This window comes from Ascidia mentula, chromosome 1 (assembly GCF_947561715.1).
Source record: "Ascidia mentula chromosome 1, kaAscMent1.1, whole genome shotgun sequence".
Lineage (NCBI taxonomy): Eukaryota > Metazoa > Chordata > Ascidiacea > Phlebobranchia > Ascidiidae > Ascidia > Ascidia mentula.
The window spans coordinates 3,503,675-3,526,194 of record NC_138566.1 but is presented as its reverse complement, the minus strand read 5'-3'; the positions used below and the strand labels follow the sequence as shown (position 1 = coordinate 3,526,194).

The 22,520-nt window shown below is 39.0% G+C and overlaps 2 protein-coding genes across 4 annotated transcripts; one reads left to right on the top strand and one right to left on the bottom strand.

Moving 5' to 3' along the window:
* The first annotated feature begins 415 nt into the window (after nt 1-415).
* On the top strand, nt 416-5,935 carry LOC145913920 (urocanate hydratase-like). Its single transcript, XM_083001693.1, has 15 exons — nt 416-676; nt 980-1,110; nt 1,245-1,338; nt 1,480-1,539; nt 1,709-1,832; nt 2,061-2,213; nt 2,451-2,575; nt 2,731-2,882; nt 3,192-3,371; nt 3,628-3,813; nt 4,145-4,265; nt 4,681-4,830; nt 4,947-5,070; nt 5,177-5,358; nt 5,679-5,935. The coding sequence occupies exons 1-15, from the start codon at nt 545-547 to the stop codon at nt 5,778-5,780; spliced, it is 2,016 nt and encodes a 671-aa protein (XP_082857819.1). The 5' UTR covers nt 416-544; the 3' UTR covers nt 5,781-5,935.
* Nucleotides 5,936-6,040: 105 nt separating this feature from the next.
* Nucleotides 6,041-21,504, bottom strand: LOC145913794 (uncharacterized). Of its 3 annotated transcripts, none has more exons than XM_083001553.1 (24): nt 21,334-21,504; nt 21,005-21,153; nt 20,405-20,500; nt 19,800-19,964; nt 18,484-18,621; nt 18,069-18,187; nt 17,683-17,853; nt 17,416-17,510; nt 16,935-17,213; nt 16,306-16,481; nt 15,921-16,070; nt 15,157-15,503; nt 14,617-14,808; nt 14,008-14,150; nt 13,684-13,767; nt 13,225-13,361; nt 12,704-12,793; nt 12,036-12,083; nt 11,438-11,534; nt 8,287-11,095; nt 7,627-7,814; nt 7,243-7,372; nt 6,587-6,792; nt 6,041-6,412 (listed from the first exon to the last, which is right to left on the bottom strand). In XM_083001553.1, exons 1-24 carry the CDS (start codon nt 21,416-21,418, stop codon nt 6,252-6,254), a joined length of 6,255 nt encoding a protein of 2,084 aa, XP_082857679.1. In that variant the 5' UTR covers nt 21,419-21,504; the 3' UTR covers nt 6,041-6,251. The 3 variants fall into 3 exon arrangements, with proteins under 3 accessions (XP_082857679.1, XP_082857687.1, XP_082857695.1); XM_083001561.1 differs by having other exon boundaries at nt 13,225-13,358; XM_083001569.1 differs by lacking the exons at nt 6,041-6,412; nt 6,587-6,792 and adding an exon at nt 6,801-6,975.
* Between the last annotated feature and the right edge of the window lie 1,016 nt (nt 21,505-22,520).

Sequence of the window (22,520 nt, the reverse complement as noted above, 5' to 3'; positions counted from 1 at the left end):
GTGCATCGGTAAACACGTGATTGCTCGCCTCAGTGCACACAATAAAAACAAACCCCGAAATGACAACTTTGTTGTAACAGCACCCTTTGCTAAGTCAACCAAGTACTCATCCCACGACCAGACGCAGTTTTTATTTTTAGTACACGTGCAATTGATGTAAAGGGCTTTTTTAACTTGCAGCTAACACACATCTTTAAGTCGCGTGTTCTTAGGGCCAAAATGAGGTTGCAAAACTGATTCCAAGTTGTTATGTTGGTTTATGCATGTAAACAAAAAAAAATGCCATTGTTAAAATTATTTTGAGGGATAAACGGAAAATATTTGAAATAGGTATTTCAGCACTAGTGTGTAGGATAATTAGGTTACTGTGTATTTTTAGCACCACGTGTCTAGAAATAGAAACATTACCGGATAACTTGTTCTTTGCATATGTGTCCAGAAATCCCTCAAAAAATATAGAATGAAATACCTGTGGCTGTGAAATAAAACATATTGTTGATTGTTATTTTAGTCACTTCATAATATTAGTGTTAATATAGCAGACATGAGTAGCAAGCTGACATTAAAACAACTTTGCTCTGGAATTCCTTTTCCACTTCCTGAGTTAAAACCAAGGGATGAAGAAGTCCCACATGCTCCGTACCGAAACCACAAATTAACACAACACCAGACCAAGGTGGCCTTTTAATAATATTTTTTGTGACAGGACCACTGTTTCGACCTAATAGGTCTCAGTGCAGCTAATGGCTTTCAAGGATAAACAACATCATTGGCTCTATTGCTTGTACAAAAAAATATGTTTTGTTTGTTAATAATATAATACTGTGTAATAACCACAGCTATGTTTTGTGTTTGACTTTCGTATTCAAGGCAAATCACTCTCCAACTATTTTGCACCTACGGATAGCCCTGATTGCAATATTGTGAATTTGTGCGTTCCATTTAGTTAAGTGACTTTTATCCTTATTTTTGAGTGTAGGTAGCGATTGAAAATGCTCTGCGATATTTTCCCTCAAGTTGTCATGCTTTACTAAGCACAGAGTTACAAAATGAGTTGGACAAATATGGTCACATATACATGTACAGACTCATCCCTGATATTGAAATGAGGTATGTATGCCTAAACCCAAACACTCATATTTTGTCAAAAAATATGTCTACTGTCATAACTTTTGTACTCATAATTTAAGGTTATATTTTTTGTTTATGATTTGTGTTTGTTAGTTATATTTATATTTTTGTAGAGCATATCCAATATCTGACTATCCTTGCAAAAGCAAACATGCAGCTGCAATAATGCATATGATCATGAACAACTTGGATCACACGGTTGCACAGGTAATCAGTTAAATCAGCTTTTATGTTCACAAAATTAGTGCAAACTTGCAGGCATTTTTATATTGTGTTCATAACTCATTACTGGGTATACAGGTTAACTTAAACCATACTTTTTGTAAATAAAAAGTGTTTTTTTAATAGTTTCCACATGAACTGGTCACTTACGGTGGAAACGGACAAGTCTTCAGTAACTGGGCCCAGGTAAATTAAAATAATTTTACGAAGGTTATTTGTGACAATTTTAACGTTACATTGTTTTGTTTAAATGTCTGACTGGTTGAAAAGGTTTAAACACCCATGGCATTACAGGTTAACTGGATCGGCCACTTTTTCCCTGACTATTTATTATTTTAATTGTCTGCCTTTATAGTTTTGGTTGGTGATGAAATATCTGTCAACGATGAGCGATGAACAAACTCTTGTCATGTGTTCTGGACATCCGCAGGGTTTGTTTCCAAGTTCAAAATTATCTCCGAGGGTTGTTATTTCAAATGGTAAGTTTATGCCATTTGTTGGGGATGTTGTATTTCCAGGGTTTTATAAATGAATAAAAGCGTTTGCAATTGTGTCTTTTCATCTATTCTTATTGTTTTTATAAACAATTAAATAGTATATTTTCCTCATTCGTGCTTTTTGTTTCAGGTCAATTTATGTAAACCATTAACAGGAAAAAAGTATTTTACATTGGGTTTACTTTTGACAAACACTTTGTGTTGATTCAGGTATGGTAATTCCAAATTACTCTTCATCTGATGATTACAACAGAATGTTTGCGATGGGTGTTTCAATGTACGGACAAATGACTGCTGGAAGCTACTGTTACATCGGCCCGCAAGGGATTGTACATGGCACCACTATCACTGTTCTAAATGCAGGTGTGTTATTTCACTTATGTATGTATTTAAGCATGATCATTGTTCATATTAGTCCTGATTATTTTAAGAAGTTTTAATAAATTATGTTGACTTTGATTTCCGCTATGGGTTTGTTACAATAATCTGTAACTTTTCAAACCCTAAGGAACAAACTATTTTTTTTTGTCTAATGTATTTGGTTGTGAATTATGTTAATGCAAAGTTTGGAAATTGCTGCAACATTAGTGTTGTATAAAGGTCGCAAGTACTTGCATGTGGATAACATGCAAGGAAAAATATTTGTCACAAGTGGCCTTGGAGGAATGAGTGGTGCTCAGGCAAAAGCAGCTGTTATTGCCGGATGCATCGGAGTTATTGCTGAGGTATTTCTCATGCGAACTTTTGCTTTGTAGGCATTAACATAACTTCAACATTTTTAAATTGATTTTTTTTGTAAACCAATACTTCTTTTGCAAAAAAGTGCTGCTTTTTACGAATCTTCGCATTCTATGATCTTGGATCATGCACTTTATTTTAGGTTGATGAATTAGCATTAAACAAGCGCCACAAGCAAGGTTGGCTCATGCAGAAAACCAGTAACCTTGATGATCTTCTGGTCATGATAAAAAAGGCCAAGAAAGCTGGGGAGGCTGTCAGTATTGGTTACCATGGCAATGTTGTAGATTTGTGGTAAGTTGTGAACTTTGTTATCGGCATGGTTAATTCTTTACAACCATCAAAGCATGTGTTGTGGCTTGCAAATCAGATATTACGGGTTATTCACACTGTTTTGGATAAATCTGTTTTTCTGTCACAATTAAACATACACTGGTATACCAGTGTTTAACCTGCTATCCAGCTGGACGTCCTCAGGGTAATGGTGTGGCACAATATGCCTGGCAGCAACAGTAACATAATAATCAAACTCTGTTTTGCTTTAGTATGTTATATGCAAATTACATATTATTAAAATGCATTGATTTAAGTACATCATGTTAGGGAACGATTGGTAACAGAGCACCAGAACACTGGAGAGCTGTCGGTTGATCTCGGATCCGATCAAACTTCACTTCATAATCCATTCAACGGAGGGTATTACCCTGTTGGAATAAGCTTTCACTATGCCAATAAACTGATGCAAGATGATCCGACTAAGTTTAAGGACATGGTTCAGGAATCGTAAGTTTCAACTGTTGTAATGGAAAGGCAGCTTAGTACCAGTGGTATATGTTGCAGGCAAAACTAAATCTAATGACTGATAGTTACATGAAAAGTGTTTTTGTTGTATTTTTTCAATGAATTTTAAATTTTTTTTTTAATTTTTAAAAATAATGTATTGATTTTAAAGCCCTTCAATTTGCATGATATAAAACAACTTTGAATGTACTTTTGCTGTCCCATCGTATTATGTTAATAAATTATGTGTTTTTGACAGACTAAGAAGACATGTCACAGCTATCAACAAGCTTTCAGATGCCGGGATGTACTTTTGGGATTATGGCAATGCCTTTCTACTTGAAGCCAAAATGGCTGGAGCAGATATATTAAAGAAAGGAGTGGATGTCGATGCTTCCTCCACTACAGACTTCAGATACCCTTCATACGTACAGCATATTATGGGGTAGATTTTTAGATTTACAAATTTTTACCTGTTCTGAAAGATTTTGCTTATAGTATTCAGTCTTTTTTTAACTATACCAGCATTGTTTTTAAGAAAGTAACTGTGTTAAACAACAAACATCAACATGGATTATTGCAGACATGTGCATTCGTTAACGTAAAGTAGTTTTGGTATTTGTGCATCATGCGACTGATGCTATGCATCATTCTGGGTATTGCGTATCAATAAAGCAGAAATTGGATTCAAAAACAATACAAAATAAAGAAAATATTTCTGTTTTTTTTAATATAAGTGCAAGTGTTCAAAAGAAATAAGTGAAACTTTATTCCAGAGACATATTTTCGCTTGGTTTTGGTCCATTTCGATGGGTTTGTACATCTACTCTACCTTCAGACCTTGAACAGACCGATACCCTGGCAACAGAAATTATAACTGAACTTATGCAAACTGAGGTAGGATATTCCACAATGAACCATCGCACAACAAGCAAAAAAACTATTATATGTTTGCAAGTAAATGTAAAAGTCTTGTAATTAGTTGTGGCATTCCTTGATGGTGTTTAATGAAGACGTATTTCCAGAACAGGGTTTGCAAACGTTTTGACTGAGGGTGTCAAAATTTTTTAGGTTTAAAATGCGTTCTAACAGGCCTTGAACTATATTATAATGTTCAAATGCTGTATCAAATCAGCAAAAAAAAGCCCTTAAATTATATTAAACAACAACTCATACCAACATCTGACGGGCCAAATTAATAGACCCAAAATGGCCGAATTTATTGTTAGAGGATAGTTTACAAATTAGGCACACAGTAATTTAAAAAAAATTGTGTAGTTAAGATTGTGGATTGGTGTTTCTCCATGTACAGAATGTAACTGTGGCTGCTAAGCAACAATACGCTGACAACTTGAAGTGGATTAAAGAAGCTGCCACACATAACTTGGTGGTCGGATCTCAAGCCAGAATTCTTTATTCTGACCAAGAAGGCAGGACATCAATTGCAGTCGCTTTTAACAAGGTAAAATTCCAGTGGTTGAATCAAGAAGTCAAAATAAGAAAATGCTTAAATTTACAGGTTATAGTCCTAATGCCTGTGTTATTTTATTTTACTTGACGAGTTGCAAATATGTACAGGCGGTCAAGGATGGACGAATATCGGCTCCAGTCGTCATAAGCCGTGACCATCATGACGTCAGTGGGACGGATAGTCCATTCCGAGAAACTTCCAACATATATGATGGCTCTGCGTTCTGTGCTGGTGCGTAAACTTTGGTTATATACAAACTACAGATTTTTTTACTTTCTTGGGTCCTGTTAAACACTGGTACAAACTTTTGTTAGTTTTCATCATGTTCTATATGCAGATATGGCTGTTCAGAACTGCATTGGCGATTCATTCCGGGGCGCAACATGGGTTGCGCTGCACAATGGGGGTGGGGTAGGTTGGGGTGAAGTGGTTAATGGTGGGTTTGGATTGGTTCTTGATGGAAGTGACGAAGCTGAAATGAGAGCTCGACTTATGCTGAAATGGGATGTCACCAATGGGGTGAGAATCGTAAGATGTGCAGCTAGGTTTACCATCTCCTTTTACATAAAACTATGACACAACACAATATTTAATACTTTTAAAATTAAATTTATGATTCTTGTCATTTACATTTCTCACTTTGAAGCCATTTCTCATGCTATTATTAATTGTGCTTCTACACTTTGAAGTAACCACAGTTCTATCTACGATGACGATTGCTGGTGAAATTCTAAGATAACTGCGCTTGAATGTAGGCTGTGGTTATAATATTTTTGAAACAAGCCATGCGCCCAGTTATCTATACTTGGTGTTATTGAGCGTTTAAAAATTTCTTGCAGGTGACTAGGAGAGCTTGGTCTGGCAACAAAAACGCCAAAGAAACGATTGTGAAAGCGATGAGGGAAGATCCGAACCTGGTTGTTACTCTTCCACAAGAATAGACTTTCATTAAGTTGACGCTTTTGCATGCTTCTATCTTTACCTAATCATGCCAAGTGTTTTTGTGCAATAACTTTCTCAGTCATTATGCACACGCTCTACTATTCGGTGATGCAATTTTCGTGGTTTTCAAGCAATAAGATGTTGTTGGACAGGTGTACGTATCCAGACTTTTTAGTGTTACAAATTCCCTGAGCGTCTGCCAATCTGATGGACGTGAAAATCTACACACACGCCTTTACACATATCAGGACAAACCAAATCTCTCTGTACCGAATACGACTTTTCAACACAACACACAACAAATGCATGTGGAATTAAGCAGATTCGCGTAAAAATTGCATGAGGGAATTCCTCTGTATGGAAAAGTAACAGGATCGTAACGAATTGATGATAAAAAAACACAGACAATCACAAATGTTGTAAAGAAAAATAAGGCCATAATATGACGTCACCGACATGATGTAACGTCGTTATGCTATCTCTGCGTCGTAAATTCCCATGAGCGGACTGTATTGGTTCGAAGTATCTGTGTTCTTGGCTTGCTTGATCGACTGAACAAATTGACCTAGAGTAGCCACCGCCACACCGGCCCGACGTAACCTCCGCCACTGGGTTGCCTCGGGGTCATGACCTGAAATAACAAGCGACATATTTTGTGAAATGCTGACGAACCAATAAAAGTTGCAAGGCCAAAACGTGATTTAATTGCCTTCAATTAAGCAAATGGTAAAGATCTCAAAAAACGACCAAAACGACTGCGCCATGAACTAGGTACAACAGTCAAAATACCAAACAGTGGATTTACCTATTAGCACCACCACGTGTCTGGCGAAGCACAAATTTTCCTGCTGCAATTTCATCGCTGTCTCAACTACGTCATAATCGGTCACGTGTTTCGAGCTGGGGTCGGAAGCTTGGAGGGGAATCACCGAAGCGGGGCTGGAACGCAACAAGTTGAGGATGCGTGCTGCCACCTTGCGGTTGCTTTCGTCTCCGAACCAACGCTGGTCACTGTGGGTTTAAAACGAAGAACGTCAAACATGGGTTGAAGTACAAGCTCACAAGTCCAGGGGCTGCCAAACATTAACAGTATTTGATCAACTTGTTTTTGCTCACTACTTGCACCTGACTAAAATCCCTGGGGATCGGTCAAACTCCAATCCCTCAAGCTTTGAAACAAGGATGTCGTTTTTTCTGAAATAGTTACCACCCAAAATCACATGCGGTGTCTCTTCAGCAATCATAATATTTTGCTGTATTTTAAAATGCGTATATCATATTTGTACGATATACTGTATACATGCTGTTGTGATATAAAGTATAATAGGTGGAAATTGTCACATCAATTGTAACAGAATGGGGAACAATGTCCAGATCAATTAGGTATACAGTGAGTATATTGCTTTCCAATCGTACGATTAGGTTCAATCACTTGGTTGTATTATATTTCCATTAGCTCACCTGGCTGCCTCCAAGCCATCCACAATATGTTGGTACATTGCAACACGCCATATGTTCCTCACTTCATTTTCGACCTCCGTTGATACGGTTTGGATTTGCGACATCCAGTGGACGATGTTGGCGAATACAACTATGTGTATGAATTTTTACATTAAAAATACAGACGAGTGTTTGCTGATTTGAAGAAAATGTTAACGTCTGCTGTTTATTTATGTGTCTTTCTGTATAACCGAAATATGTTCACCATAAGGCGACAAACATTTACAACTTTCGGAAAAAACTATCGAATTTAACACAGTCAGGTAATTAGTACAAAAAAACTACAACATTGCTGGTAAACCTATTAAAAAAACAAGTACAGATTAAGAAACGTCACAAACATACCGGCATTTTCCATTATGACGTCAGTGGAGACGGGCAAAATGATTCCGTGCTCTCCGCTCATAATATGTTGGTAGTTTCGTGACTTGATGTCGTTAAGTGTGTCGGTTTGCACGAACTGAACCCTGGGTCCTGCACACTTCATCAATGAAAGGTAGGGCATGGATGGGAGGAGGGACAGATCGAACGAACTACGACACACAAGAATTGTTACATTGCGGTTGTTTTATGGCGCAAACGAATACAAGACCAGTCACAAGTAAGGCGATAGAATATAAACCTACAGGTTTTCGAAAGACGTTCGAATCAAATAGCTATAAAATTTATAGGTTACATAAACAGTAAGTTTTAGTTGTGTGCTGTTGGAAAGATGGGTCTACTATTGGTTTTTTAACTTTTAATGCAGAAATTTTGGGCAACTGTTCATCTAATGCCAGAAGAGATAACGACGCAATACCAGAGCAAGTGCAAGTTGGCATCCGGAAAAATCTGAAATTTTATGCCTTTTTGCCCAGGTTGAACATCAGTAGTATTACACTGAACTTGACAATCCACAGGGGTTTATCGATCGCGATGCTTATCAACGATATCAACGCATTTTCCAGTTTGGGATGAAAAATGAAACAAATTGATTGAGTAGCAAACAGTAACGGTTTCACTCACCGAATCACAACCCACAACTTGCCATCGGGCAGCGCCTGGTCAAGCATATCCTCCGTAATTCTGATGACGCCATCACTGTCGTCACCTCGTTCGGCCGCAAGGACTTCACCGATCTTGTTGAAATGATACGGCCTCCCCATGATTTGTCGCAAGTAGTTCGTAATCGCCTCGCAATTTGCGTCGCCACGTGGATCGAAAACGTAAAAAGGGGGTCCTGTGGCTTTCAACTTGGAATCCATTTGCTTTGCCGGGGAAACCCTGCTTGGCTGACCCGGCGTTTCAAAGTTGGGACGGTTTGGGTTCACAACGGACAGTGGCTTTTTAGGTATGGGCTCTATATGTTGGTTGGCTTCCAGATTGCTGGCCAGACGCATGACAGAGGCTAGTGCCGATGAGGCGTTGCCTATTTTACCAATGTGTTGTTTGGAAACCTCGGAAAGGGCGTTAAACTGTCGGTAAGTCTTCTTTAAACTATCGCGAAGCTTATTTTCATGAACCGGGTTGTACGTGTCATCCTGAGTCGGAGTACCGCGATCTCCTGCAACCTCTTCATCCTGCTCCACGATTTGATCCTGTGTTGTTGTGGGAAGTGCTGTTGTTACAGTGGGATTCCATTCATGAGGTGGAATGACCGACATCGCCGGCTGCGCTGTTGCCATGACAGCGCTCTGGACGATCGGTTGCGCGATGATTACATTAGCGTTGTAATCCGTCGTTTGCACATGACCACCAACCATTTCGTCACCTGGAGTATTTGCGTTGGCGTAAACAGTGCTGGGCATGTTGGTCGTGTTTTCAGAGACAGATACACATGTATCCGGTTCTTCATGTGCGGGGTTAGGGACCACCGGTGGTTCGGTGATTTTTGCAGGGAGTGGTTGGGTTTCTTCTGCTGAGTACGTCATCACATTGGGTGACGTCACTCGGCTGGTATTTAAAATCGGGGAACTTGTGTTTCGAAGTTGTAAGGCAAGTTGAAGTAGGCGGTCAGAAAGCGCCTCCGTGGTGTTGACGGTCTTGTCTTGTTTAACTTCTGTGAGAATCTTGTCAATTTCGCTCAGTATCACAACACTACCCTGCTTGTCTGTGGTTTGTGCAGAGTTGCTTGACGTGGTGGGTGATTCGCTTTGTGACAGAGGTTCGCTTGGTGATTTCGTCGTATCGGTTTCAGTCGATGGGTTTGGTGGAGAAAGTGGTGACGACATTGACAGCTCTTGATTTTCATTTGCTTTTCTTTCCACATCTTGTTTTGGCGAATTAGCCACGGTTTCTGTAATTTGTTGGGAAAATTCAGCCACCTTAGGCGTATCTTGGCTTTGTGACGTAGTCTGGAGAATTGCTTGTGAACGATCTTCGTGGACGGTAGACGGGTTTTCACGTTCAACTTCAGAAGTCTTCGAATCAACTGTAGCTGAAGTTTCTGCCTTTTTAGGGGTCACGGCAGCTTCTTCGACCGGCTCGGAGACTTGGACCGAAGCGTTTACCTGTTTTGGTGTTGGTTTGTCTGTGGTTGTCTTAGCGGCTTGAGAACTTTCGGCTGCTTTCTTCGGGGGTTGGTGGGCAACCGTCTTCTGTTTTTGTTTGGCTCGTTTGCGCTTTTCCCGAATGCGTTTAATGTCTTCCTTGGACATTGAAATCGTCTCCATTGAACTTGGAGATGAGCTGGGAGATTCCGACACTTTTTTGTTGACTATATCCCCCTGGCTACTGGAAGTGGTGGATGACGTGGAAGAAGTAGATGACGTGCTTTTAATGAGAATGTTATTTTGATGGGTTGGTGTAGTTTGGGATAAGGTGACCTCTATCAGGTTTGAAGACAAGAGGGAACCAAGACTGCTTGAAGAATACACTTTTCGTGGCAAGCCTTTAGTCGAGGTTGTCGCAATGGGTCGAGTTTTGGATAAACCAGACGCGGTAGAAGGGTCGGAATGAATAAAAATATTTTTTAAATTGTCTACAGATGTGGGTGGGGCGGAGGGCGGACACGATTGACCGCCTCCACCACTTTCACCCCCTACTCTACCGCCAGTGCGGGCGATAATATTCTGGGGGTCGTTTGTCCCGGATTGGGGATCGGGGTCTTTCTGGGGGCCTTCGAGGTGACGGGAGCTGCTCGGGGGGATATTGGGTTTCTCCCCTAGGAGGGTGAGAATGCGCATAAGTTCGTTCACCCCAATATTCGCGTGTCCTGCCCGGGTGGACGAGACCGCGCGGGCCCGCGGGGCTGTACTGCTCGACGATTCGTCTTCCCGGGAGTTTTCCGTTTTCGCGAGGCGGGGAAAGTCGGCGGGATTCGACTTTCCTATGGTCAGGGAACTCCCGGACTCGATGGAAGGGATCCCGAGGTGGCGGGGAATGGAGTCCGCCGCCGCTAGGTGGAGGTGATGAGCGATACTCGAGGGATCCAAACCTTTCCCGTGGCCACCTTTCGTGCGGCGAGTGACCCCGCTCTCTGTACTCGCCCCTGGCGTCAGAGACCGGGTTATGTGGCCAACCACGTGGTTCTCTACGGTCTGGAGGCATCGGGCCTTCACCAGCTTGTCTAGGGAGGTCATGGGGCCGCGCATGTGCCTCCCAGTGCCCCCAGTGACGTTCCCTCGATCGAGGGCTTTCAGGGAGCGGCTCCTCCCACTTGGCAGGTTGCTGTTTGGCTCCGTGGTGGTTCCGGATGTCGTGTCGAGCATCAGGTGACAAGCTGCCACATCGACGTCTTTCGGGAGGGATGCCCACTTGGATGGGGGGAAGCGGTAAGTGGGGAGGGATAGGCGGGGGTGTGAGAGAGCGGTCCTCCTCCTCAGCAAACGGGGGTCTGTGGATTTAAAACCCCACATTGAGTAAAAAGAGCGGGTTGTTATGCAGTGGACAGAGGGACAGTAACTTAAAATATCAGCGTGCGTAGATTCTGGCAATAGTCCACGAATCAGAATCAAAACAACTTCAGTTTTTAGGACTACGAAATAAGAGTTATTAATAAAGCAAAATGATTTGATGATTTTCAATTCATCCTTCATGCTTAAAACAAACAGGATTTCCAGAGTCGAAATACAGGAGACGGAAATTAAGTTTTAAATTGTTCCACGAAACAGGGCTGGACTTTAAAGATTGAAAGAAGGGAAATTAAATGTTAGGAAAGCATACGTGTTGGAAAAACCTTGTGGCCTCTCAAATTCCTTCGATCGCGATTCCAAAGTCGGCGTTTTTGATCTCGTATTATGTTTTGTTGTTGGGCTTCCATTCCCGTTGGGAGACTGGAATACAATTTATTGTATGTAGTTTCAACTGGTTGCTTGGCTTTAGAAGAATCTAACCCTCGATTAGACATTGCCTTTTGCCAGCGACACTAATATGATCAAAAGTGCATTAAATTAAACTGTTTGAAACAAAACGGTTCGAAAAGCAAATTTATTCAATAGAAAACGCGATTTCGTCTACCACGGAATCGTCAGTTTCTACACACAGATAAACACATAAAGCTGTATGCAGTTTGCCTTGTTGTTTTATGTTTGATTGGATATTAATTGGAAGCAAATGTTTTTTAGAACAATAGGCCCAAAGGTTTATTCCCAATACAAAACTGTTGAAGGGATACAGTCGAAACCTTTCGGACGAAACCCCTTGTTTCATTATGTTGCAACGAAATTAGTAATCGGCATGTTCTGTGACAATAGTAAAATGGTGTGAAGTTTAACATTAAAACAATGGGCATCCTGCCAATCTGTGACTTGAATAATCAACTTATCCGAACTTACATGAATTCCTTTCTCAATCGGGGAATCCGCTGACAAACTTCGTTGATTCTGGAAAAAAAAGAAACAATTAGATTTTTATACCTCGGCAAATGACGATTCAAAACTTTACTGTTTACACCTTTTTTAATTCTTCTACGAGCAAAATGCTTGCAGCGTATATTTCTAAATATGAATGCATACTATAAATCTGCTGGTAAACATGGACGAAGGCAAAATATTGTGTTCCTCATTAAGGCTAAGTGATAACTGTGTTAAAATATTCGGCCAACATTCAGCAAAGGTGAAAAACACGATCTAAGGTCTGGAACGTTTGCTTCACACATGCTTGCAGCAGAATTATACATTTGACTTCCAACTTTAGAATTTTTGTATTTCGACGAGAGAGCATCATGGTGTCAAGAACGGAACACGGTTTTACCAAACTATAGTCATTGTGATGTAATAACGAAACCTGTCAAACTTAACTGGACAAATCATTAACCTCTCGAAACCGATATTTCGATATTAAATGGATGTTTTACTCACAACCAAATGTTTTCAGCTATTTTAAGCAAAACACAATGAAATGATCAACGCACTAGCATGTTAATGTTTAGGCACAAGTATTCATAAAAAAATCACTTCGGCTACTGTGTATGTGAAAAACTGAAATAACATTATCATCTCACATGTTGTCGGTGCTGTTGGGTCGCAATTTCAATCAGGGATTTGAGATCAGGATGAGGTTTATCGCCATCTTCAACAGATTTCGCAATCGCCTAAAAATAAACGGACAGGATTTTAATTAAAGTATTTTGCTTTTTGTTCAAAGTTAAATAAAGAAGGGTATTTTAGTTATGATATTTCATTACTATTACAGCAGAAATTGTATGGAAAGTTTATATTATAACGAGTTTATGAGGTACCCTGAAGAAACCTCGCCTTACGGTAGGCGAAATTTTATTGTGATTAAATTACAACCAATGACCTAATCTCAGAAGAGCAGCATTTACAAATGTACACACAATGTTGTATATTCAGCAAATTAAAACCGCACAAAAGCAAATCAGCAATGACGATCGGTAAGCTGAAGGCACACTGTCGTGACAGCGCTCTGGTCTAACTGGTAAACTACAATCAGGCAGCCGAGGCTTATTATCTTACAAAGAACCACTTGAAGATTCAACATAGCGGTTATCATTACGTTTACCTTGAGGAAAGTTTGTGCAGTTTCTTGGATTTGGGCTTCGGTGTTCGCGGAATCTGTAGTTTTGGGCAAAGCGGAAGCGAGAAGACTTGCGATCTCACGCAGTGACGAAGCACTCGGAGACGACATCGCTTGTGCTGCTGATATCATGATCGTTTTTTTTAAAGAAAATTTAACATTTACCACTACAAGCTTATAGGGGCTGTCAGTTCTTGAGCTTGCAATGGAAACATTTAGCATCTTGGGGTAAGTAACACACAGATAACATGGTTTTAACAATTACAAAGGTCCAATTTTTTTGAAAGGTGATTTTTTGCTGTTAAAATTGGTCGGTGTGACACCATATGAGTATGTTGAAGGGTTAGTAATGGAAACGCTTTCCACACTGACCCAAGTGCATACAGAAATAAGACAATTTTAATAATTGCGAAGAGGTAGGTTATGGTAGGTCATTTTCTTTACCTGTAGTGGGCGTCGCTGCTGTGGACGATGACGTAAATCCGCTGTCGGAACTACTTCCACCGGGCGCAGAGAAAGGAGACGATTCTAACATACAACATTACTCGGATGTTATGCGCTACTCGGATAAGCGGAATATTACAGACGGTTAGTGGAGAAAAAATGCTCTTGTTCTTAGCCAAAGGAAGCTACAGGTTTCCAAATTTGAAACATGGTAAATTGGCTGGTTGGTCTGAGCGAATATACCGAGTAGAAAGCCTGATTAAGATTCTTGCGCAGAACAACGAGAGTTCGAATCCCGGTGTGGAAAAATAAGGGCTTTTTTACCTTTGACGATCTTCCGGTCTGTGCCGGGGCTCGAAAACATCCTTGGGTCGTGGGGAGTTTGGTTCTTGTTGAGGTGAAGGATTTGACGAACCCACAAAACCTTCTCCCGTCCCTCGATCCCATCTCCCTCATTATCCCAACCCCTGTAACATGTTGTCGCCTTGTCATTATCAGGTTTATAACTTTAGTAAATGCTGGTGCCATGTTTTGGAAAGACAACGCCATTTGCAGCACCTTATGAAGCGAGATTAGCGCGAATAAAGTTTTCAACCTGTCAGTCTGTCTAAAACAGTGCACCAGCAATAACTAAGAATAATCAAGTTCTCCTCAGCTAACGTGTGTTTGATAAAAGCTCGTTACATTTCTATGTAAACAACACGATGACCTATAGGGGCGAAATACATATCTACATGTGCATATGCATATGAGTTCGTGGAAACGATCTTGTATTCATTTAGGCTATAGGATGGATATACATTATAGATGCGAAGCATGCTGGTTTAAGACAAATGCGTTGTTTAAAATTTGGGTAAAATTTGTCAACTCCAACGCATATGTTAAAAACTAATAACATTAGCCGTGCGCATATAGAAGGAAGGCGTTGCTCACCCGTGAATGGCACGGAGCATGGATTTTATGATTTGATCACCGTCGCAAGCGTACGGACAATCTTTCTCACTTGAAAACGGAACATTCTGGCGAATATTCACCGATATTTGGTTTCCACGTTCAACATCAATGTCCGTTCCGAACCCAAGGCCTTTGGTGAGGACGTGGGTTTTTGCGAACCGCTCGCTTAACCTGAAATTATTGTATAGTGTTACGACGTTTATGACCAATTATTTAATAGGAACTGTGCTTGGCCATCTCTTTCGAATCAACACCAACTATCAATTTTAGGGGTCCACAATAGGAATTTCGGCAATTTTAGTTGTTTCGGCAATCACTATGAAACTTGTTTTAATGTTGATGGTTCTTACAATGAAAAACTTTTGCCTATTCAACATAAAAAATATACACCTTTACTCTCATGGTCATGGCCCATTGTTCACCGTATCAAATTTTGATAATTTCTGGCCGTGAGTCAAATAGTTAGAAGACCCTTGCCTTAGTTGGTTAATTACTTTGCAAAGTGGACACAAAACTCACACAAAATCCGGATGAACCATGAGCTCAGCAGTTTCTTGTTTGCATAGAACTTCTTCAAGAGGCTTCAACGACTTTAATCTGACAACCTTTGCTGGGACTTCTGTCTCAATCGATGAGGATTCCTTCGATAACCTCCTCTTTTCAACTCTTCCTGATGAGGAACAGTCCTGGGAGGGATTCTTTGACCTGGGATCGTTGCTTGGCAACGGCAGAGATGGTTTTGTAAGTACAGAAGGCACATCCATGTCCACATCGTCATCGTCGTCACTGAAGGTTGCCTCAACTGTTGCAGCAGGTGGTGATGGCTTTTTGACTGATTTCTCCGATGATACAGATGATGACTGGCGCTGTACAAAGTTGGTTTTATTATTTTATGTAGGGCTGACAATTGGACATGAAAAGATCGGTGAATAATGTAAATGACCCCAGTGTTGGTTGCTCTTAAGAAGGGATGTGGCAACTTGAAAGGTTGAAAATAGTTGGTTTAAAATTCAACAACACTAAAATTTTTTACTGACCCGATGGCCTCTACACTGGAGATTAAAAAGAAATATACACCACAAATCAGGAACTTCTTAAGGTCATTAAATAGTGTAAGCATCAACAATAAATATTTGTCTAGAAAATTATTATTCTCTGACCATACTGGAAAAGATAGGGTTGTACTTAAAACTTGTATCGTCAATATTTGTATTCTGCATTCAGAAAAGTGTAAGTACAGTTCAAAAAACGTAATAAGTGTCAATATGTAAATGATCACATACCTTTGGTTTAGGTGCAATATTTTCCTGTCTGGTTTGGTTCGTGTGGGACCAAATACTTCCAATTTTTCCCGAAAACTCATTGTGTTCTTTTGATGATGGAAGAATCCTATCCACATCTCTATAATGATGATGGAGCAGTTTTTCTGAAGTCTGGAAAACATTTCCCAAAATACAAGAATTAATGCAAATTTTGTGAAGTTTGTGGAAAATTGTTTACAATCACATACTGTACAAATTGTAGATCTATATAAACTTTTTATACACCTAAAACACAACAGCTACCCTATAGACTTGGCATCAACAATTGTATCATGGCTTTAACTGAAATGATTGATTGATTAATTACTTTGTTGATTACTTTTTCCTCCCGATTAATCACACACACCTGTGGTCTTTTTTTCTCCATTAGGGCCGTCAGCAGCTTCTGAGCGTGATCTGAAGACAAGGATGCAGCAGCCACAGGGTCAATATTCATCCTAATGAGTTTTTGAGCCAACTCTTCAGGCACATCGGATCGCAAATCCTTTTTGCGTAGATACAGCATGTTGTACTGCTTTTGTTCTGCAAAGAACACAATTAGTTTGATATCAAAGCATGTAGAACCTCAGCACAAACGCTGATAAACACAATTCAACAGCTAGAGCAAGATTAGTGCCTTTCTAATATTGTGCTTTTGAGTGAATAACTTTTTCATCATATTCCCCATTAGCGCAGACAAAAAATTACATTTTTCTTGTATTTGCGTCATAGGGTCTGTACTGGGGTTAAAAATATGTTGGAAACAAAAAGTACCATACTTCACATATACTTTCAATAACAACTACATATTACGTACAAGACCATATAAATGCCACAGCAGTACCCTAATGTCATCACTATCTTCAAGTTGGCATTGTGTTTCATGGAGAGCCACTCTTATAAATGTACACATAGTTGTGCTTTATGCTGCAGGATGAAAACAGTATCGAAAGATACTTTACTCACCTCAGGATAAGGCCATTATGTATTACTTACCATTCACTTTGGAGGTGAGTGATTTGGGTGTCACAACAAGAGCGTGCAGAAATTCATTTCTTTGAGGCACTGGATCATTTTCAAATGCTTGAAGGCCCATGCGGTCAACAGTAAGGCTACTTTTTGGCAGGAGGTATAGGAACGAGGAACAGTGGAGTGGTACGGTAGCTACCGTGTTTTGTTGCACTAGATGTGCGATAAGCTGACGAAACTTTCCCATGCCATTGTCGTCATCAGGAAGTAGTGTGAAAATATTGTAATGCCGCCCCCGGCATATTACTGTAAGAATATATTTATTTTAAACCTCAATGACAATAGAAATTATTCAAAATGCAATGTTTACAATTAACATGAACACAATTTTTTGTGCTAATTGACTCCTCACTAATATTACCATGGCAATATAATAGACCAGCATACAATGTCTTACAAGATATTTGGTATCATTTTACAACAACACAGTTCTGAGCATTTAACCCACCATTGTGTTTTTTTCCTGCGTTGAGCAGAGTAGGTGGAAGTTGACGAGTAAACTTCTCCATGGAAATCATGTTTTTTATATTGATGTGTTTGTCCCTGAACAAAAGTGATTGCTCTTACAAAGACAAGAAAACTAATCAAAGCTATGAGATATTTTATAGAAATATTTAGTACTTGTTGAAGAAACTGAGATATTAATGCATATTTTATAAAGTAAAATGAAACAATAAATTATCTCAATTTGTAAAAGTTTAGCCAAAAAACTTACATAAATGCGACATTGACAGCTGTGTCGACATCGGACAGAAGTTTTACGGAACAAAATAATCCACCTTTTACCAACAACTTTCCTCTCCACAGAGAAAAAGTTTCGGAATCGACTCCCATCGTGCCCACATCCTTTTGAAGGAAATCTAAGCTGATGTCAGCCGAAGACAAACTGAAAAATGCATATCTCTATAGCAACCAAAATGAACAAGCAAATTGTAAATACTGAAAAAAATGTTTGTTGTTTTAAACATTTTTTGTGGACAAATTTGGATTTATCACTGATTTGGAAAATCATGTTCATTTGGTGCCTAACAAGATTATTGCTGTGCCCAAAAGCAAAAACAGTGTTCATCTAAATTGCACACACAAACTTCATAGCAATACCTCTCTTTTCGCTGAAGCAAGTTATCTGAATCACAATACTTGAATTGCAAAACAGCATGGGGGAGAATTTGTCTTGGTCTCTTCACCATATCAACATCTCCATACTCATATAAGTAATACTAGATAAACAACAGCAAAAGATACATAAAATGACTTGACAAATCTGTTCTTATACTTCACTACAGCATCCATTTTTATTTTATATCATAGCAGTACTAAGGAAATTATAAAAGTGTTATGGTTATTGAATTGCAAATGAGAAACGTAAAAATGCTGCTGGAGGTGATGCTACTTTAAATGCTACTTTATCAACTTGAAACTGTATTGTTTTTTGAAATATTCAAATACATCATACATTTTACAGGTGCAGTCCTTGGAAATAACTTTACTGTAGTAATCTTAATCACACATTCACCTGCAAGGATTGAAATGCCCGAATGTGACTTGTCTTCGATGGATCTGTTGCTAATTTAGTTGTGTGGCAGTCGTACAATGGGGTTGGTTCTTGCGTTGTGCTTACACCCCTACCCTCTGACACCAACTTCATCTTTCCCTGTAATCAAGTAGTTAATTGGCCAAATTTTAAAATGTTGGTTATTATTTGGACTATGAATTTTACTAACACCAAGACAGAAAATATATCACTTGAAAGTTTTTGGGTAGGACTGTTTATAAGTCTATGAAACATGCTAAGTCAACTCTGAATACTCTATTTTTAAATTTTGGCAAGAAGCAATTTTCAGTGTGAGCCAGTGGCGGATCTAGGGAAGTGTTCAGCATTTTGGCACATTGTTTTAAAGGGTGTGAAAGTGCGGCTAATTTTCCACTATGTAGGGACAAACACTACGACCAAATGTTCGCCTCATCGGTCACGCGTGCTGCATTCATGCGGGGATGACCGCTTGTGAAACAATTGTTTGTCGTGCATGCTGTTTGTCAATAATCCATCAACAATACCATTTTCGGAAGCTCGACCTAATAAGTTTATTTATTTCTGCTACAATTTCCATGCAGAAGCTGCACGCTGTAGGAGTTACAATAGTTTGACAAGATTGTACCAAAATATATATGGACAAACGAGTATTTTGTATTTTAATTCGCAAATATTTATCTACCGCTGAAACATTGATGTATATTTAGTGGTGCAAGATCGTCTTAGACCATTACAGATTTGTTTTAGGTAGGCACAGTTTTAAAACGATCCCACCGCAATACTTGACACTCATCGAGAATTTAGGTACAATCGCATTGTTCGGAACATAGGGTTTGTTTTTGCATTTTTGCTAAACTGGACAAGCGCACATGGACAAGCAACTAAATAGTCTTGTGTTTCGTGGAAGTTGTTAGATATTTTGCTTAATTACTGTAATGCGCTACCTGTTTTTTAAAGCTGAATTTGCAAGGTAAATGTCCGAAAAAAATTTTTAACCCCATCTAACGGCTTCATTAATTAGGTACCGAAACCAAACACCCCCCTCATATTTTTCTAGATCCGCCACTGGTGTGAGCTATAAACCACACAACACACAGAATAGAGTATTTTGATAAATTGTCAATTATTTGGAGATTTTAACCCCATTTATACGGGTCTTAAAACAGACCAACTAACGATGACATCTCATATGTCATGTGTAGTAACTTGAACCACTGTTGCATGAACAACATAAAACGGTTGGATAGTGTTAAATTCAACCAACTGACCAACTGTAACTAGTTTCTATGCGTACTCACTTTTATAACTTTGAAAACCACAATGTAGCCAGTTTCGTTGGTCGAAAAGTTTGCCGGAAAAACAACATCAGCGTGCTTGCAAATGTACACTCCCATTAGGGGCTTCCCCAAAGATACCAATCCTGTGTTTCCAACTTCGAGGCCGTTTTCACAAAGTTTATCCACCTTGAAAATTTAAAACAAAATCATGGGTAATTGAACAATAACAAACATAAAGCAGACAGCTTGTTGGGTTTTTGTTTGGTTTAACAACATAAAAGATTTTTATGATTAGTTTTTAAAGTGTTTATTTGTGGAAACCAAGATGTGAGGTGATAACAAATTAGATGTGGAGATATTAAAATGGGACGGTAATAATTTAAAGCAGTGCTTCCCAAACTTTTTAGGTCGCGATTCATATGGTTAGAAAATTTACAGGGCCAAAGCTCTAGGGTAGTAACCCCCAGTTCAGAAAGCCCTGATTTAAAGAAATACAAAAATTGCCAAACAAATTTTAAATATGACAGTGTTAATAGCAATATGGGCCAGTCTCTTTATACTCAGAATTATGCCAAACAAATAATTTCATAATAGAAACAGACGATACGCAAAACTTTGCAACTAACTTCAGATTTGTCTTTTGCATAAATATATCCAAAACTTTCAGTCAGTTCCTTCTCAGTTCTCCCTTCATCTTTTAAATCCCTTTTCTTCTCCACAAACTGCAGTAAAACATATATAGTTGAAAGTGAGTTGTTTTAATTTTCAAAACATTATAACAATAGAACATATATTATATATATATATATACACTGTATTTAACATATGGTTGCAGGCAATGAACAGCAAAAAATGCTGCACAGTGTCATTGTATGTTGATTGACAAAGCACACTACAATCAATAATGGGGGAAATGTCAATTGTGTGTCAAAGAAACACCATTTCCTTGATATTTGACAATCACATAAGGCAACATTTTAGCATATGTATGCCAGATTTGAAAAAAATTCATGCGCTGAGAATTTTTACTGCATTAACATACGAAAAACATTGTGATCGTCCGCACAATTAAGACTAGCCGAAAAAAATCCTCCGTGCAAAAAACAAACTTTCCAATGATTGAATTTAACATTTCCAATCCAGAACACAGTGGTTCAAGTTCCACAAACTTACACAACCCCTCTCTATGTTATGAATATATTGTAAGTATTTGACATGTTTTTTACCTCTTTTTGCAAAGTTGGGTTGTTCACCAACTCAACTTTTTCAAACTTAAGTCTTCGTGATGAGTGAGCATATAAGAATGAAGATTTAACAGCTGGGTGCAGAGTATGTGTGAACTCACGTGACTGCATTGAAAGTTCTGTGAATGCATCTGTAAATAAATCATACAAACAATTATTAACTAAACACTCCAAAAACATCAGCTACAGTGAGGTTTAAAATGGCTGTTGCCACGAACCAATACATTCTTTATGTATGAATTAAAGACACCTAATTTAAACAAATAATGGCCATAGTTTAAGCCACAAGTTTGTCAAGTGTAAAATTGCACCTTTTTCATTCGGTTGATCTTTTTTCCTCGGTATATGGAAAGTCTTCAATTTCGCATAATCGTAACTTCCTTCGTCGATGTCCATACTTGGATTCGGTATTTACAAACTCCACATTCCCAGTGGCTGCTTACATATCTACCTTTTCAATTAACAACATTTACAAAATATATGTGACTGGAAAACAAATGAATGAACCTTTGTAGCTTAAACAATCAAAATGTGTTCGCAAATTTTAAACACAAACTCGATGCCTTCTTTGCTGATTGCACCAGCCTTCAGCGAAGCAGCACCTCTTAAAGTCACGTGACTTTGCGTTCCGCCAACATTTACCACAGTGCGGTTTCGTGAGGTTTAGTTTTTATTAAACACGAGGGTTCAACCGATATGCACACCAGAATAGATCATTTTAAATTATCCCAACAGACCGGACCAGACATCGGTTATCCACGTCCAGCATAGACCGTTGCTACTTACCTTACAAGTGCGCCAGCCTTATTTTATGCCACAAGGTGGCAGGGAATTTTTTTCGTAATTCAAGTAATAAATTAACTTCTCTGGAGAACCGTTTCGTTTTTTCAACCATAAATGCTAAATATTAGGTCTTCAGTTAAACCAATAGTTTTTGTATTTCAGTTTTTCCCTGTTACGTTTGTCATCACATTTTGTGTTGGCTTCGAGATCCACTGCATGTTTACATCATGTAGTTCAACACCAAAACAAGGGATATTTTCCACCGTCTTATTCGACCATCAAATCAAAAACGACCCGCTGTTTAAACGTACTGTGCAAGTGCACAACAAAGATAAACCCATGTTATTCAACGCACGTTTAACACCTGCGTGTTAACTATACAGGAACTCGATACATTTCGACAACCATAAGCAACTGCAGTTACCACAAGTACGAATAAAACAAAATTTTATCAGTTGCTAAACAAAACTGTTCGAAACTAAAATGGAAATGACTATTCATGCTAGAGACTATTTTTTATTATGTTACGCATAGAATAAAAAAAAAATTGCCAAAATTGGTTTTGCACAGAAGACAACAAAGCATTTCAAACTTGCATGAACATAAACTCTAAATAAACTACAATTATTCTGGCACCAATAAAACACAAAATTTTGTCTACGAAGCATGGCAGCGACCTCCAGCGGCCGTCCATATAAAGTCAGTGACCCACGGT

Excerpts from the sequence above, each read along its gene's own strand:
- LOC145913794 (XM_083001553.1), bottom strand. The coding sequence starts at position 21,418 with ATGGACATCGACGAAGGAAGTTACGATTATGCGAAATTGAAGACTTTC. Across the intron at positions 16,482-16,934 it reads ACTCACCTCCAAAGTGAATG|AACAAAAGCAGTACAACATG; the intron begins GTAAGTAATACA and ends TGTTCTTTGCAG. Across the intron at positions 7,373-7,626 it reads CGTCATAATGGAAAATGCCG|TTGTATTCGCCAACATCGTC; the intron begins GTATGTTTGTGA and ends TCATACACATAG.
- LOC145913920 (XM_083001693.1), top strand. The coding sequence starts at position 545 with ATGAGTAGCAAGCTGACATTAAAACAACTTTGCTCTGGAATTCCTTTT. Across the intron at positions 1,540-1,708 it reads TCTTCAGTAACTGGGCCCAG|TTTTGGTTGGTGATGAAATA; the intron begins GTAAATTAAAAT and ends CTGCCTTTATAG. Across the intron at positions 2,214-2,450 it reads TATCACTGTTCTAAATGCAG|GTCGCAAGTACTTGCATGTG; the intron begins GTGTGTTATTTC and ends TGTTGTATAAAG.